Genomic DNA, 18,883 nt, shown 5'->3' with positions numbered 1-18,883 from the left:
TGGGTGTCAGATTAACATTTTTAAAGATTGTTTTTAAATTTAATAACAAAAGAAAAAGTAACACTTCTGTGGCAGGGTTTGGGATTTCATTCCCATGTGTGAAACGTAGGCACTCATACTGTACTGTAAAGGTTTTTGTGTCACCCTGTTGGCCCTTTATGGGTGCCCCTTCTGTGGGCTCAGCTGGAGTTAAGTGCTGTCACATTAGTGTAATGACCCCTTCAGGTCCAGCCACCTGCTCCAAACTAATGCAAACTGCCTCATTCATTCAGAACCAACTATTTACTCAACCAGTTTAATGGCTTTTTATATTACAGTTTAACACTGGCTGTGTAATTTGTTTTTATCTGAGAGCCAATGCCATTAACCCAGGGCATCCTATGTAAAATAAATAGTACAAAGTAACAAGATAAGTAAAGAGTAGCTTCAAATTCCATGACTGTGTACCACTGAGGTAATCCATGTTCCTTTAGCTCCCTGCATTTTACTTAGCATTCATTTATTGTATTCCCTTTCCTTTCTCCAACAACACATGAAGAATCCATGCAGCTTGAAAGGCAACAGTTATTATATGTATACAGTACATTGTTGTATGAGCATAGGGTTTGTTTGGTTCAACTTAAAATTAAGACACTACTGTACACCTTTTTTTATCAACAGTAAATATCTCTATTAACAACTTTCCCTCACTGCCTCCTCCTCAAAAGAAAAAAATTGGCATTATTCCATATTTTCAGATGCAATATACTGATGTGGATCCACATCACAAAAGTGTATCATAGTACAATAACGGTTAGCAATCGTAGAATGTCTTGATGAAAACTGATTGATTTTATATTTTATGGAAGAGACATGCTAGATCTATAGGCTGACATCCTAAATCTATGAACTTTGCATATCGTGATTTGATCTGATTCAGCCATATTCCACTAACTACTGTTTAGCCAAAAAGTGTACTATCTTCAAACCCTACCTCACACCAAAGAATCAAAAACACGCTGACAGTATGTATCATGGATGATAAAAAGCATGTTTCCAATCAGGAAATTCACTTACAGTGCAAAATGTTTTCTCATTACATGTTATTTAAAAGACACACGTTTGAATACATGTAATCTAAGGAACATAGAACTGTATAGAGCTTTGATTCTGTATGAGGGTGAGGTTAATTTAGTTGGACTGAAAAAGGTTGAGTTACAGCCAATATTGATGACCCAATACTATTAGTTGAGACGTCAACGACTGTGAAAACAGCAAAAAAAATTATATTTCAGTAAGTGGAGTGGTCAGCATTAACGTAATGCTATTTGTCCATTACCATTTTTAACAAAGACAAATATCATTCAAATAATTAGAGTAAGTGATCAGTCTGACAGAAAATGTGACAGCTTTGTTTGGTTTCACTGCATAGGGATTAAAGCTGCCGTAGGTAGGAAGCAAAAAAAACAAAAAAACACCAGAATTTGAAGTAGAGTGGGACCTCTTCCTCTACCCTCTCAGTCACACGAGCAGAACAGCCAATAGGAACGCTTCGGCTCTCTCTGAAATGACCTGTGATAGGCCACAGCATCACGGGCTAGATTTTATAAAGCCTGAAAACAGAGCCAAGAGGAGGTGCAGAAGTCAAGTTTTCACTTAGACAACTTAAATTACAATATGCTGAAAGAGTTCTGGATGCTAATTAGAGGTGCAACGGATCACTAAAGTTAAGGTTCGGATCACGGTTTTGAGTCAGGGATCGGATCAATTCTCGGACCAGCACAAAAATGGGGGGAAAATATATATATATATATGCCTTTCATTCATTACTTAATGAACTGTAATAAAAAGCAGCATGTTGAAGCCGGGGAGTAGAGTTTGCTTTCGCGGGAAAAACAAAGGAATTGAACCCTGGAAATGCGTGTTCCTTGGCAGTGTTCTAATCCAAACCACAATCTTTTTCCTAAACTTAACTAGTCGTTTTGGTCGTTTTGGCAGCTCATGGTGCCCTGTACCCGACTCAAAGCCCCCTTTTCTCGGGAAAGTCAACTAACAACTGCCGCTCACGGCTTTTCAAGTTCTTCCGCTCCTCCAGTAGCAGAGACCGTCTCTATCAACATTCCCCGTTCATGTAAACAGAAAATTGTGTTGCTGCATCTTTTCACGGTAACAGTCCATTGACATTTATCAGCCTTTTTGGTCAAAATTCTTATTCGGTTAATGGTTAAATGGTCCCAAGAAAGACTGTTTTGGAATTGTTGCCATTACAAGGCCAAAAGTAAATTAAAGTCGATCCAAAGCCCAGACCTGGCCAGTTTTAAAGCGGGACTTATGCTTCTGTATTAGGTCTACGCCGTGGTCATGTATGTAGGTATGTGGAGATACAGACCCTACGCCAGACCCTATGTTGTAGCCTGACCTGCTGCTCTTAGAAAATTTAACTCTATAAGTGATGGAGACGGATCTCTCTGCCGTGGCTTGGCAGCGTTGCATCCCCCCCCCCCCCCCCCCCGATTATTTCCTGGTTCTCTTTCTCCATAAACAACATGAAGTCAGGGAGAGGGATAACTTTTCCTGCAACAGATTTCCCACCATGGTCGGAAAGAACAGGGGAGACACTTCGTTTCTCTCACTATGACTCTAGAGTTGGTACTCACTCCGAAGCTAATCACCATCACTCTCTCACTCGCTCTGCCACACGAAGAAGCATAAAATCAAGCTTAACCATGCAAGGATCAACAGTCAAACACAACAATGATTGATCAACTTGAAAAAAGGGATTTATAAATGAGAAGAGAAGAGAAGTAGGTCAAAGTAAAAGGAAAAACATTTTGTGCAAAGTACATGTTGTACTGGAAATGTGACGGACTGGCCTTACTGCGAAGAAGATTGTAATGAATCAATACTACAAATAGAAAACTATTTTTCTCCTGCATTAACTTTTGGAACATGCAGAGCATTTATTGAGATGTCACATGGGCACTTTGCCATGTGTTATACTGTAAGTAAATGTGACGAAGCTTGGTGGAGAATCGTGTAGTTCTCCTTTTGTTGTGTATATCATACATGAAGTTTAAGGTGCAATTTCAGGATGCTCATCTGATTGAAAATCTTCCCACATATCTCACAGCTGAAGGACTGCTCTGTGATACTTTTACACTGGTGCCTCTGAAATAAATTAAAGCTATCAAAGCTTTGCCCACAACTTGAACATATAAAGCAATTTTGCCTGTCACAGTTGTCCGCCTGGTTGCCTGAGGCGCTCATATAAATTCAAACACACCTCCCTCGCGAGTCCTATCACTCAGTGCCGTGTACTCATTCACAGCTGCATCGGGTGCAGTATGGTGATCTTGCAGCTCAGGTGCCAGAGTCATATCAGAGCTTCTTGATTGCATACCCATCATAGAATACTGATTATTGTGCACCGTTTCTTCCTTTTCTTTGTCGTCTAGAAAAGGCAGATCCCTTATCGGCGATGTAAATCCCTGCTGCCCGTTGGCTGCTCCAGCAGCAGGACTGAGGTGATCCTTGGCATCATGTAAAAGCACGCAGACCGTTTGGTCAGGACCACTACTCTTCTCTATCACCGATGTCCACTGCTGCCTGTGGCCGGGTGCTCCGGTGCCGTTATCAGTCAATAGAGTTTGGAAATCCTCCCCGTTTGGCTCCAGCTTGACCATCACTGTTTGCTCAGCAGCTGCCTCGCCGTACGCGGTGCCCAGGAACTGTTCCTCTGAAGCTGCCAGTCCGGTCTTGGCTTCCGCCAGGTTCTTCAACGGCTGGCTATCGGGCATCGTAAACATCAGGTGATGGGCCTCCGGCACGTCTGCGTTCTCCCCTTTTCAGAAAGACAAAGGCGACAGAAAGACATGAGCAAACAGCGTTAATAGATAACCATTTGTTGTGCTCTTAATTTAGTATTTTCTAAACTCTATTTCAAGACATCCATTTTGAATTTTTTTATTTTTTTTTAGAAAACCCCGCTTTTTTGTTTGTCACCTTTGGTTACAGATTCTTTTTTCTTTGAAAATGTGAAAAGTCTAAGTACCTTACTGTCATTACAACACCTTACAGACGTGTACTGAAAATACCTTGTTTCAGCTTCTCAAACGTGGAGATTTGCTAGTTTTCATGGTCTTCAATGATAATCAACCAAATATTTGCATTTCAGACTGTTGGTTGGACAATACGAGATGTGATGGGCATTTCTTTTACCACTGCCTGCCAATTTTTGAATCAAATGACTGATGAATTAATCAGAAAAACATGAAAAAGAAATGTAAGGCTATGTTCAGTCTTGTATAAAGTACTTGAAAACAATACTTGAGTGGAAGTACAAGTCTCTAGAAAAGGACTTTGGTAAAGTCACCTTTGAGAATATGACTTGAGTAAAAGTCTTAAAGTATTTCATATTTACTGTACTTAAATATCAAAAGCAATTTTCTGACATTAAATGTACATAACTAGAAGTAAAAGTAGAAAATAACTTAGATTAAGAACTTTATTGTGGCTCCCAAGTGAAAGGACCAAACACATATGCATAATTTGAGAGAGCTGACATCAGCAAAGAGAAACACAGAAATAGAAATGACATTTTTACAAAAAAAAATACGGCTACAGGTTTTTAAGGTTATCTTTATGACCGCCCAATTCACCAAAGCTGCTTTTTTGCAGTCTAACAAATTTCTTCTGATTTTGAAGTAATGAGTAACATGGATGCTTATGAGAAAGGTAGTGGAGTTAAAGTGCACTTTTCAATTAGGAAATGTATTAGAGTAAAAGAAAAAGTCCCCAAAAATGTAAATAACGGAGTAAAGTACAGATACCTGAAAAGTCTACGTAAGTACATTACATTACAACCCTGGTTATCTTATCTGGGAATGACAGTTGGCCTCTTACCGTTCCTGTGCGTCTTCATGTGGCCCTTGAGGCTACTCTTCTGATTGAAGCACCTCCCGCAGATATGGCAACCGTACGGCTTCTCCCCGGTATGAATTCGTAAGTGTCTGTCGAGGTGGCCGACGCGCTCAAAGACCTTGCCGCAGTATGAGCAGACAAAGCTTTTCTTTGGTTTGATCATCTGAATCAACCTGGTTCCAGGTCTGTGGTGACTCAGCGCGGCTGCCGCCATTCCGTGCAAGCCCGCCTCGCTTGATAGCAGCGTGTCTGGGGACTCGTACGGTGTTTGGGGGACCGCGTTGCGTTTGAGTTCCCCGTACGATTTCCCTGGAAAGGAGAACGTGCTACAAGAAGCTTCGACTGGCGGCGGCAGTAACTGAGCTATCCCCGGGAAGGCCGAGCCGCCCAGATACTCTGCACCGCTGATCTCCGAGTGGTTTTGCCCGTGTAATCTGGTCAACCACTGCTGGCTGTCTCTCTCAAAGGTTGGGAAGTTCTCACTGAGGTTGTCCCCCGTCTGATCGGTTCCTCCGTGAAAAGCCGGTTGCGATAGGTTGTTCTCCGCGGGTTCAGATTTGACGTGTACGGGTGTTGTGAGATTATCCTCGTTCTTAGGTAGGCCGTCCTCAGCGTCCCCCTGGCTCTCTTCTTCCGTGCGACGAGTGTCGGCACGTGGATTCCCCTCGGGAGTCGGTTTCTCTTCACCCACTTTGATCTCAAGTGGACTGGGCTCAATACCTGTTTAAGTAGAAAGAAGTCAATGTATGCAGTTTTACCACCCACGTCTAAGAAGAAAAACTTTTCAAGCCTAAAACATTTTAACATACAGTATGGTTTGGCCATATACAGTATGTACTTCATGCAAAAGTTGCTTTCAAAATTAAAACAATTTCCTACAACTGACAACTTCATCAGGGGGAAGGAGGTAAGGTGGGAATCACAATGTACCTCACGATACGATAGCTCAATACCGTTAATATCACCATACAGAAATTCTGCGATAATCAATGTAGTGCTAGCCAATCCTATAACAACACATCACGACCTATACGTAAACCTATTAACGTTCACACAAAAGATATATAACATGATAAAGGAAAGGGAAAACCCCTGTCTAAATAAATACACCCCCGATCTACTGTACGTGCTAAAGCCCTTAGAAAATTAGGCAAAGAAGTTCTCCATTAACACAAATCAGAGAGAATAGGTGAGCCGTGCTGAACGAAACGTCCTGAAATGGAGGCTTTATGAATTCGACAGTACAGATGGAAAAACCATGGATAAAAAGGGAAAGCTGCTTGCTGCCACTTAAAAACAGCCTTACAGTAATATGGGCAAGGACATGAAGTGAGATGCGACCCCAGTAATAAATATCCAATAAGTCTCGCCCTGGGGAAGCAGAGAGGATATTAAAAGGCCAGCCTTCTTATAAACAAGCCAGGCGAACACAGTCCCCATCCCCCCCCCCCACCCGTTTCCTCCCGTCTGGCCTAAACCACAGAGTTTTTCTCTGCTTGCTGTGACGCCGAGGAATGTCACAGCCAGTAACTTCCAACTGTGAAGTGAACCAAGACTCCCAGACAGCGGACTAAAATAACAGAAATACTAGCTACCAACATGTCAGGGAGATTTAGAGGAGCTTCAAATTCAGAGAAACGTTTGTGGAGAGTCACACACATTATTATATACATATATATTCTATATACATTATTCAAGGTCCAAGGGAAGTCTTTATGCTATGAACTTTAAGTAGGGCTGTGCAAGTCATCGAATTATAATATTAATTACGATCAGAACAATGTAATGGATATAAACACGTATTTTACATGTCACATTTTGCATGTAATCTCTTTTTTGTCTTGTGTTCTGAATGAAAAAAAAAAAAAAAAAAAGGGAAATTTCACAGTTGAAGGTGTTTTAGCTGTTGTCTGTGTTGAACTGTTTCAAGTTCAATACATGCAACGTCTTTCCAAGTCAATGAGTAATAGTAAGGATTTTTTTCCCTAACTTCACTTATGCAATCATCCAGTTAAATATGAATACCGTATGCAGACAGAGAGATAGGGATTACAGGCCTGGGCAATTTTATCAAAATCGCAATATGGACTAGGGCACTAACCAAATCGCAGGGGGGAGCGCAATATTTCTTAAAGGCAAAATATGTGTTAAACTGTTCTGAATGAAGTATTGTGGGGCTGCAGAGACGTCCCCACCTACAAATCCTTTCCTACAGACTAAAGAAAAAAATCTTGGGTACAGATCCTCGCATATATCACACTATAATCATTTTTAAAGAAGGAAAAGAAAATCACAATAATCAATACTATCGATTGATCTAGAGCAGTGGTTCTTAACCTTGTTGGAGGTACTGACCCCCACCAGTTTCATATGCGCGTTCACCGAACCCTTCTGATGATGGCCAAGCGGGGCGTGTCATCACAAATCATAAGAGTCGGGTGTGTGTCTTGACCTCCGCCGAACCCCTGAGACTGACTCACCGAACCGCTGGGGATCGATCGAACCCAGGTTAAGAACCACTAGATACTTCTAGAATGGCAAAATAAATTGAATCCCCACCCATGTATCGTGAAAGAAATTGGGCCAGAGGCATATCGTGTCCCGGCCCTGCTACTTACATCTTCTGTGTATCTTCATGTGCTCCTTTAGGCTGCATTTCTGATTGAAGCGTCTCCCGCATATCTCGCAGCGGTAGGGTTTCTCGCCGGTGTGGATCCTTTTATGCCTCTCCAGGTGCCCGGCTCGCTCAAAACATTTACCGCAGTATGGACAGATGAAACCCTTCTTAAACATTAACCTCTTTGCCGTCCTCCTCCGCGCCATGTTGTACGAGTTACGGTACGGACTGTATCCCAGCAGCCCGCGGCCGAACGCGCTCTGCTGACACCCAGAGGAGCTGCTGAAGGGCGCCGCCAGTCTCGTGTCCAGAGAAGATTCAGGGAGACACGACACGGGGTTCTGCCCTAGGTTTAAATAGTCGGAGTTGTTGCGTCCTGTCGGAGTTTGTGTTGTCAACCTCCACTGGGCACTGTCCCTGTCATACGAGCCCGGTTCTTCATCTCTGGCCTCTTCACTTCCTTCCTCCACAGGTTCGCATTTCACCTGCACCCCAGGTATGGACAGGCTGTTCGGGCCCTTATCAGCGGGCCCCTGCTCAAGCATGCTCCTCTCATCACCAACATCATTGTGACGATCTGTGGAGAGGCAATGACAGAGTTCAAAGTAGTTCAAATGTTAATGTTTTCATGTCATCGTAAAACTGGTAAAACAGTAAAAAAAATTCACTCCAAAATAAAGAGAGGGGGGTGTTTCCGGGCTGCAACGCACCTTTTGTGATCCTCCATTGTATAAGTATGTCACACTTTCATTTCACACGGTTATAGTTTTGAAACAACAAATCTAAACTGTTACATTACAATTTCTCAAAAAATTTGATACAACGTGCTAAGTGAGAAGATTTGAGCAAAGTGTTTTTTTTGGGGGTTTTTAAAGGACACCACTGTAACGTATGTATGGCTACATGGTGGTATGGTCTTTTGTAGCTGATGCATTACTGCTGCCATTCAAGCACCTAAGTGGTAGTGTTTATAAATGCATACCCCCACAGATAGACGGAGCTCTGCAGAGATGTAGAGGTCCTCAGGAAAACATCTAAGTCAGATGGGTGCCAAGAAACAGATTCCCATCCCTAAAGGCCGTTTTATGCTTCTGCGGAGGCTTCTGCGGAGCTTCGGTGTGAGCACTGACTCTAGAGTTGTAGTGAGAGAAGCAAAGTGTTGCCCCTGTGTTTTCTGACCACAGTGAGACATCTGTAGCATGAAAAGTTAACCCGCTCCCATGTTGTTTATGGACATGGAAAACCAGGAAATGAGTCGGGAGAAATGCAACGCTACCAAGCCATGGCCAAGAGACGTGCGAGAGTCGTACGTCGTTTTTTGAAAGGTGCACGTCAGGCTAAGACGTAGGGTCTGGTGTAGACGCAGAGGGGTCAGCAGGGGTACGCTTGGATTCAACGCAGAAGCATTAAACGGCTTTAAGAAACCCTGTCCTACGTCGTGTAATAGTAAAGTGTGATGTTAGATGTGAGAGTCTATTCCAGTCAGATTTATCCCAGGTTAAGTAAGGTGTGATGTAGGGCTGCACAATTAATCGAATTTTAATCGCGATCACGATTTGGACTTCCCACGATCAAATTTGCGTGATCGAGCGATTATTTTTTATAAAGCGTCATTTCATAGAACGCTCCGGGTTTTTTGCAAAGCCAATCTCCCGCTCCATAAAGCCGTCTGCTCATGAGCCAGTCAGAGTAGTTCACTGCACCCCGTGCAGCTAAGTTTCTAGATGTAGACAGTCACAGAGGACAGAGTAGCGTGAGGAAAACTCAACAGATAGCAGTCGGTAATACGTCAGTCTCAAGGTTTACCAGTTTACCAGTAAACGCAACACTTTGTCCCATTTGTTGTTTTTCATACAACAGCAGTGACCAGTGCTAGTCGGTGCTAGTTAGCGTCTGTTAGCTGTTAGCTAGTAGCGTCTGTTAGCTGTTAGCTCTTCTAGGACGCACCGGTGCTAATGTCCTCGCATCCGCTGCAATGCTGTTTATATGGATACGGTTTAATTTTGCGTTACATGACCCATTTCGTCTGTAAAGCCGTGCCTGTGTTGGATCTTTCTACGCTCTCTCGTCCTACTCTCTCTCCTCTACTCTCTCTCCTCTTACTCTCCGCGCTCCGCCACACAGCGGCCGCCGGTCCACACTTCTGATATATGTCTACAGTTTAAATTTTTCATTAACACAGCTGTATATTGTTAAGTATGAGGGGGCAAACCTGTATTTGTACCAGTGTTTCCGCGGGTAACTGTTATCGCGGCCGCTACGGCGAAGAACACAGAAGAAGTTTTGAATGCAGCTAACTTCAGTTGGTAGAGTCACAGCGTGGGAGACGGAGCTGCTGTACCGAAGCCTGGACCAGGACCAGAGATGTGACCCATGGCCAGAATATCATAGTTCATAAAAATGCAGCGCAGTGAAGATACAGACGTTTAATACACACGACGTGTGTATCCGCCGTTCGACCCGTGCTGGACCCGTTCATAATGAGTCAGCCGTCTCTCTGTGAGTAGCGTCCATCACACTCCCTCTCGCAGTTATAAATAGCCTATGTGACAATAAAATTTTTTTTGGTTAAAATCAACAAATAATCGTGAGAATAATCGCGATCAAAATTTTGATCAAAATAATCGCGATTATCATTTTGGCCATAATCGTGCAGCCCTAGTGTGATGTTAGAGAGTCTATCCCAGTCAGATTTATCCCAGGTTAAGTAAGGTGTGATGTTAGAGAGTCTATCCCAGTCAGATTTATCCCAGGTTAAGTAAGGTGTGATGTTAGAGAATCTATCCCAGTCAGATTTATCCCAGGTTAAGTAAGGTGCAATGTCGGAATCATAATACTTTATTGATGTCCTCAGGGAAATTGTTAAGTTGCAGTTGCACAGTCAAATTCAAGGTAAAAAAATAAAAAATAAAGAATAAGTAAGAAACAACCAAGTCAATAAGAGCATAAAGTAAAATAAAGTAACATACAGTTGTGCTCATAAGTTTACATACCCATGGTTGAGTTAACCAAAAAGAGGAATAAAAAAAATCATCTTTTGGAAATTGATCTTCATGCCTTAATTAAAAAATGAGGAAAAATCCAACCTTTAAGGACACCCATTTTCTTTGTGATTGAATAATGTATTGTAAATAAATAAATAAATGTTCTTCCTTAAAATACAGGGGGCATAAGTGTAGACACCCCTATGTTAAATTCCCATAGCGGCAGGCAGATGACTTTTATTATTAAAGGCCAGTTATTTCATGGACCCAGGATACTATGCATCCTGATAAAGTTTCCTTGCTTTGGAATTATAATAACCCCCCATCATCACATACCCTTCACCATATAGAGAGATGCATGGGGAACTTTCCATAAAATCATCTCTCAGTGCAAATTAAACCAGCTACTAAGCTAACTGAAATTAAAACCATGCCTATCTCTAGGTATGGTGAAGGGTATGTGAAGATATGGAGTTAATTTAATTCCAAAGGCCAAGGGAACTTTATCAGGATGCATAGTATCCTGATCTATGAAATAACTGGCCTTTAATAATAAAAAGTCTGCCTGCCTCTATGGGAATTAAACACAGGGGGGTGTATCCTTATGTTTAGTAAAAGTAAAAGTGAGATCAGGTTAAAAACTAAGATTAGGTTAAATTATTGCACCAGATAATTATTGAACATAACTGTCAAAGAATATTAAGATGTGATGTGTAAATACGTGTTGCAAGTCCAGTTTTTCTTTAAGAGTGCATCCTGGTCAAATTTATCCCAGGTTTAGATAAAGTGTGATTTAAGAGAGTCTATCCCAGTCAGATGTATCCCAGGTTAAGATAAAGTATGACGTAAGAGAGTGTACACCAATCAGATTTATCCCAGGTTAAGATAACGTGTGATGTAAGAGAGTGTATCCCAGTCAGATTTATCCCAGGTTAAGATAAAGTATGATGTAAGAGAGTGTACCCCAGTCAGATTTATCCCAGGTTAAGATAATGTGTGATGTAAGTGAGTGTATCCCAGTCAGATGTATCCCAGGTTAAGATAACGTTTTAGGTTTGTGGTCTGTCAGGTCCATCTTACCACCTCTGCCATGGCTGCCAGGTCGCAGGGTCACTCTCTCCTGCAGTGATCTCAGCTCGTCGTGCAGAACCTCAATGTTGCTCTTCAGCTTCTTGATGTCATTTTCACGCTGACACATTTCCAGCCGCAACTCCACCACGCCATCCTCCACAACTTTGGCGATTTCTGCCACGGCTGCTTTGGACAGGACATCGATTATGGAGGCAATCTGAGCCCGCAAGGCAACGCTGCTCAGCATCGTTAAAAAAACAAAACAAAAACAACAACAAAGTGGCAGCTAAGCCGTAACTTTAAAGCGGGAAAAGTGTCTGCAACTCAGTGGCATTAGCTAACCAAAACAGGCCATTGCTGAAGCCGCTGCCCGTAACAAACTGCAGCCAAACGGTTAGCTTGCTGTTGGCTTTAATGTGCACCGCTCTCAGCTAGCAGAAGCTAATTGGTACAAAGAATAAACATAAGTTCTCGTTTTACGGAAGTGATGACATAGATACCGTAAAACAGGCGGAAAGGCGAAGCGCATATTGTAGAGTCACTTCCGAGGTCAACCCAGTTCGGGCGTCCAGGTAGGTCAGTTGGTAGAGCAGGCTCCCATGTTAACGCCTCGACACAGCGGGTCCGGGTTCGAATCCGGCTTGGGGCCCTTTGCTGCATGCCGTTTCTCCTTTCTCTCCGCTATCGAGACTTAATCTGTTAATCTTCGAAGTAAAGGTTTAAAATGTCCCAAAAAAATACATAAAAGAAGATTTTTTGTGTTAGTTTTTTTTTTTTTTTTTTACCAGCAAACAATAAAAACATATAATAATTAATCAAGCAGCAGTAAAATAGTACTGTACTAGTAAAATAAATTATCGTTTTAAGTCATTGCTGTTACAATTCCTCTTTGTAGTGGTTGTTTTATAGTTTATCTTTATATGCTTGTATTTGGGGGGGCTAACTAGGGACACAGAAGCTAGCTATAAAGCCTAACTAGGGACACAGGTTATTAGATACAGCTAGAAGTCCTAGCTATATACTTTGCATTGGTTGTATTTTATTTAAATACAACAATGCCTGTATGAATCGTTCCTGTCAAATAAAATAAAATAAAATCAAAATAAATGAAATAGAAGTCGATAAACATAAGAAAACTTGCTTAAAACAATAACTTGTTTAACTTTTCTCTATGTACTCTCTGTACTTATTTTTGTGAGTTTCCCCTCTCGGGGTCGATAACGGCACCTCTTATTTCAACAAACGACTTTTTAAAAACTTTTTTGGCACCCTTAACATACTGTAAACCGGCCTGCCCCAGCACACACTGAAACACCAGGGACGCTGACAACAATTCACTCATATTAACTCTATTTATTTATTTACAGGTCACTATTTCTCCCACCAAAATATGATTTAATTCTACCATATTCATTTATTCACAACATAGAAAGCTCAATCAAAACCAAGAAGAGGGAAAACGCACATATATAAACATTTTCCAATGCTATAAAAATAAGTTATAGGAAAAAAACAAGCAGGCATATAATATTTATCCTTATATACTAAAGATCCTGCTTGGCAAAGTGAGAACCTTTAAGCCAAAATGGGAAAAAGGAAAAATTAGGAACATCAACATTACTAGAGAACACTAATATCTACAGACAAATTTAAATAAAAGTTTAAATATATAACAAATGATTGCACAGGCACACAATTACCAGAGATGGGAAGTAACGAAGTACAAATACTTGTACTCAAGTAGATTCTTCAGATATTTTTACTTTATTTTGTGGCCACTTTTTTCTTTTACTCCTTACATTTTAACAGAAATATCAGTACTTTCTACTCCTTACATTTTACAAAATCTTTAGTTTTGTACAAAAGGTCGACTATCAGGTGTGACTGTGACTGCAAAAGAAAAAAGACTAGCTGTCCTGTCGCAGGATAATCAGCTGAGATTGTGTGTGTGTGTGTGTGTGTGTGTGTGTCTTTGAGAACTGTAAGTTGTATAACTTACAGTATGTTGTCAGTTCATTTAAGCCAGTTGTTGTATTGGTCTGTGCTTCTGGCAAATTTAAAGATAGCTAGTGATGTTGTTGTTTGTGTTCCTCACCTGTTACCTAGGTTACACCTGGCTGTTGATTTGATATAATGGCGATTGTTGAACGTCCCGGCTCACGTTTGTATTTTAGGTGCATTATTTACACGCCACAGTTACACTGCATTAAGATAATGGAATTAATAGTGGATTCATTGTTATCATTTACTAGCATATACGGTATGATTCCTATGCATTGTGGATGGTAGCCTTTCCAATGTTATTTCTTTTATTAGCACACACAAACACACAGTCGTAGCAGAGCCACGCCCGTGTTTGTCCTGTTGCTTGATTGTAATATCCACAGAGAGAAGTTGTCTCCGTCCGTGTTTCAACAGACACACCTGGGGCCAAGCTGGAAACCAGAATCAGCTTTAAATCCAGTCCTAATCTAGACCTCACTAACAAGTTTTAAATAATTTCACTGGAGTTCCTGTTATTTTTTGCATCACCAATACCAAATATAGTCTAATTGGATGGTAGTATAGAGACAGACTTTTCACAGAATCCCAATTGAATTCATAAATTGCTACTCAGTCAGAATCTTATTAACCTGGAGTCCTAGTGTCTGTCACAATAAACAGGCTATATGTTTTAAGCCTATTGGCAGACAGCCATTTAAAATGTAGCCAATGGCATTAAAAGAATAAAGAATAAAGAGCCTTTTTTCCATGTCCACTGAAGTTTCTCAGCGTCTCTCTGGTAACATCTGTCTGGTCCAGGTAGCTTTGTCATTCGCAAGGCTACTTTACACTACTACTTTTCACATTTCCGAGCCTGTACTTTGTTACTTTTACTTGAGTAAAGAAGTTAAATCAGTACTTCTATTTTTACCCGAGTATTTTTTAACACATGTATCTGTACTTCTACTTGAGTACGGGAAGTGAGTACTTTTGCCATCTCTGACAATCACACTCTCTTTACTATGAAACACGTACAGTAAATCATCATCACTGGTGCACCGACTGTTTTTAGAGGACTACTTGTGTGTACTCAAGTTGTGACCAGTCATTTTAGGTTGAATACACATGCAGTCTGTATCTGGGAAGGTCCAGGGATAAAAGGAGCATTACAAAAGAAAAGTACCAATCAGTCAGAGGATATCAGAACATTTCCAAGGCACTAAAACTCCTCTATGTTCAGTAAGATCATGAGACAACTGGAAAAGCTAGGCATGCCTCGGTCCAATTTTTCCTCCCCCGATACAGATTCCTATACCTGAAGTGCTGGGTACTGATCTAATAACTGTTCTTTTTTTTCTGAAATGAAATGGAACTAAATAAAATTATTATTATCTAAGGTGACACACGCTAAGAAAAATACTGAGTCCGCAGCCCGCAGTTACTAAACTTATTTTACTGGCAGCACAACTCACATTCTATGACATTGACAAAGGAGTGTATTTAGTCATGGCAGACACCCAACCTGCTTAATAAAGTGCATTGGCTTGTTGCAGGAAACTGTTGCATGGCTGTAAATCTATCTCTAATCAAAAACTGCCCCAAAAACCCCACACCACTACCGGATTCCAAGGTGAAATCCCCATTATGAGTTTCACAACTACAAGTGTAAATATAGTATGTCTTGTAGTATCCGAGGTATGCTTGGGCAATATGATAAGTCTGGAATATATGCAGTACACTGGTTACAGCAATTTGTAAACATAACTGTCAAATGTTTCCATGACCACTGCCAGAAACCCTGCTTTGCTCCCTGCAAAGGTAGGGGTGTAACGATAACGATAGGGGTGTAACGATACGATTATCTGGGAGGATCTATCGACTCAATGATCCACGATCCAATGCGATCAATGCAAAGTTAAGATGTCAATACAGATCATCTGTAAGATGCTTCTGTATTTTAGATCCCCACTTTGTATTTATTGTTTTACTGAAATGTCTGGAAGATGTCAGTACTAAAATTGTCAAATCATATTTTAGCTGCTTCTTCAGAGTTTAAATAAATGGAATTGTGCTATATGGACTTTAATCATATAGTCTCAAATCAATAGCAGGCCCCTGAATACAATCAAAATGGTATAGTGAGACTTTTAAGATATCGGAAAATATCATATTGTTGTCCAAAGAGTCAATATAAAATGGTATTGTGATTTTAAAAATTGATGATTTACACCCCTAGTATACAATGATGGCTGCGTTCGATGCATTCAAACTGTCAAAGTGCACCGGTCAAATAGTCTCCTGAGCGCTACCTTCCTTGCAGGTGAATCTCTTGATGGATTTTGAGGTTACCCAGCACAGTGAAGCTTTTGCCACACTGTCCGCAGCTGTGCGGCTTCAGCCCGCTGTGGAAGCGCTCGTGCCTCAGGCAGTTGTCCTGCCTGGAAAACATCTTGCCACAGATTTTGCAACTGAAGGGCCTCTCTCCCGTGTGCACACTCTGGTGTGTCTTCAGCCGGGTCTTCTGGGTGAACGATTTCCCGCATTCGAGGCACCTGAAAGGTTTGAAGAGTTGGTGGGAGGCCTTGTGTTCTTCAAGCTGAGACATGCGAGGGAAGCCCCTGTTGCAGACCGAGCAGATGAACAGTTTCTGATTTGTTCTCCAAACGTTCATTAGCCTTTTGGCTCTCAGGTGGTTCCTATTGAGGATGTGATCCTCTGTGTGTGACCCTAAACTGGCTGCTGTGGCCCTCTGTGGATGGGGCGGGGCTAGTGATGGCCCAGCCTGTTGCGAGCACAGGTCCTGACTGACTGCAGGGTGTGAAGCGTGTCTGAACTGTTCATTAGCTACAGATTCTAAAGTGGTACCTCCCAACTCTAAAGTGTTACCTCCCATGCACATGGAGTGAATCTCTACCTCGACCTTTATCGGCACACTTAAGGAATCATCTGCAATGCCCTCTGCTGCGGCTGATGAAGAGTTGTATTGACTGTCTGTATTTCCAGGAGCAGCATATTGCTCAGCACGAGGGGCGAAAAGAGATATTTGCGGCTGCATTGCAACAGAGCTTTTCCCAAACATGCTACAAGCAGGAGGAGGCCAGATCGGGTCCTCTGGCTCTCCCAGCTCAAAGCAAACGTCTGCTGCTCCAGTGTTGTCTGCTGTTTCCTGAGTGGCGACTTCACCGGCGGGCTCGTGTTTCACCGCTGGGCTCATGTCATGGCTCTCCTCTGTTCCATGGCCCGGCTCGCACAGTGAATCAGCAGACTTTGGTTCCAGATACACTGCGCATGTTTCCTCATCTTCGTTTTTATCTGCATTTGACAGAAATAAAAATTACAGGTAAATTTGACTTTGACTTCAGAAACAAGTCCACTAAACAAGAACACAGTACTTGTGTTTCCATCGGCCTGGTTTTGTGAGCATTTTCTGTATCCAATGATGGATGGAAACGCTGTAAATAAAAATTAAAAATTAAAATCAAAATATCACAACAACAACAAAATGTTTGACTGAGGTAAAATGTCATTATTTGGTATTACTTCATTTTCATTGGAAGTAAATCCTACAAAGTAAACACTTTATCTTTTGGTTTTGGACTCTTGCAAAGACAAAAAGCCATTTGAGGATGTCATCTTGGAAAATCTCAAATATGTAAAACTTAAACTTGGTAATATATAGATTGAATTTGTTGTGAATCGTGGGAAAAAAATTAGTGCCTAACGGCATTGATGGCATTTGTAAAGTTACTCAAGCTACAATCTAATAGTTTAGACTGTATTAAAACGAGTGATTTGTCTTTGAACAGCTGACTACTGACCCCCAGTGTCAGGTTCAATTCTGGCCATTAACCCAGTAGCACTGTCTCTACAACACCTGCTTACTGGTTCCACTATTATTCCATTTATTTAGTATTTATTCATCATTCTCATTCTCATATCTCACTTATTATCCATTATTTATTCATCATTCTCATTTCCTATTTCAGAACTGTTCATAATGTTCATACTGTTCATATTGTAATATAATAACTTAATACTATTTATCCCAGTACCCTTTGCACTATGTTCCACATTTAAATAATTTTATTGGTCTCTTCATTGCACTCATCTCTCTACATTGTTTCTGCTTAGAGTATATATATTAGTGTGTATATATATTGTTTGTTGGGTTGTTTGTTTTGAATGTGTAAGCACATTGTGAGCAACTATGCTCCAAAGGAAAATTCCTCGTATGTGTCTTCATACCTGGTCAATAAAGCTGATTCTGATTGTGATTCTGATTTAAGCCGAATTTAACAGGAGACCATTAAAATCCTCGAGGAGCTTAAAATATGTCTACTAAGTAAGAAATGTTGTGTATAGGAACGGAAAGTCTGAATGTCAGACTTTTTGAATGGAGTCTGGTGTGACGGTTCTATCACACTAAGCAGATGTGGGCGCTAAGGTCACTGTAGCTCACCTTTTCGCGGCACCTGATTCCCGGCTGTTAGGACCGGTTTGTCCTCCGTAGCTCGGGTTGCGGCTGCTTCCTGAGCGTTGCAGAGTTCAACCTCCATCAGCTTCAAACTTGTTTTAAGCTCCTGAATCTCGCTGTCCCTCCGACACATCTCCAGTCGAAGAATCACATTCCCGTCCTCCACCAGCTTCGTTATTTCGGCGACCGCCGCTTTCGCCAACACATCCATGATGGCCGCGACCTGCGAACCGAAAGAGGAGGGGAAAGACATCCTCCGTCCCGAGTGAATAGAAATAAAAACCCAGTAGAAGCAAATGACAAGCTTTATGAAACAGTTGGGCTCCTGCAGTGAGGCGAAGCACCTTCCCACTGGTTTTATTTTTGTTTATTTCCGGAAAAATTAGATGGCGGATGTGATGTAGTGGGCAACTGACGTAACTCTTCTAATAAACGTGAATTACAAACGTCTCCCAATACTAACAAACCATAGACCGTTACAGTCTATGTAACAAACACGATACAATGAATAATGCATGTTAAAATAATACATATTTTTAACCTTATCCTAATCCTTGGGTCAAAGTGACCCGTTTTCAGTAAAACTGTTATTTTATTTGTCACAACAAAATGGGCCGTCAAAATAAGACAACATTATAAATATCAAAAACCCTTTGGAAAAAACACCAAAAACATAAGAAAAAAACATTGAAACATTGAAAAAGTGACATAAATGTTGGAAAAAGTGACCATGGTGAACGGGAAGACGACACAAGGGTTAAATAATGCGTATGTGTATTACGCGTATGCGTAATAATGTGTTTCTGTATTAAGTGTGAACCATAAAATATAAAATATATTGATAATTAATATTAA

General features: G+C 41.2%; 2 protein-coding genes across 2 annotated transcripts; both read right to left on the bottom strand.

The window, feature by feature from the left end:
- Nucleotides 1–3,242: 3,242 nt before the first annotated feature.
- On the bottom strand, nt 3,243–12,066 carry LOC116699373 (zinc finger and BTB domain-containing protein 24). The gene is made up of 4 exons (XM_032531908.1): nt 11,581–12,066; nt 7,518–8,093; nt 4,882–5,619; nt 3,243–3,820 (listed from the first exon to the last, which is right to left on the bottom strand). Exons 1-4 carry the CDS (start codon nt 11,816–11,818, stop codon nt 3,243–3,245), a joined length of 2,130 nt encoding a protein of 709 aa, XP_032387799.1. The 5' UTR covers nt 11,819–12,066.
- Nucleotides 12,067–14,845: 2,779 nt separating this feature from the next.
- Nucleotides 14,846–18,388, bottom strand: LOC116699017 (zinc finger protein 432). Its single transcript, XM_032531379.1, has 2 exons — nt 18,014–18,388; nt 14,846–16,866 (listed from the first exon to the last, which is right to left on the bottom strand). Exons 1-2 carry the CDS (start codon nt 18,279–18,281, stop codon nt 15,860–15,862), a joined length of 1,275 nt encoding a protein of 424 aa, XP_032387270.1. The 5' UTR covers nt 18,282–18,388; the 3' UTR covers nt 14,846–15,859.
- Nucleotides 18,389–18,883: the final 495 nt, after the last annotated feature.

Source organism: Etheostoma spectabile, chromosome 12 (genome assembly GCF_008692095.1).
Source record: "Etheostoma spectabile isolate EspeVRDwgs_2016 chromosome 12, UIUC_Espe_1.0, whole genome shotgun sequence".
NCBI classification, from domain to species: Eukaryota; Metazoa; Chordata; class Actinopteri; order Perciformes; family Percidae; genus Etheostoma; species Etheostoma spectabile.
Note: the sequence above shows the minus strand (reverse complement) of the source record. Positions and strands in the feature narration are given on the sequence as shown.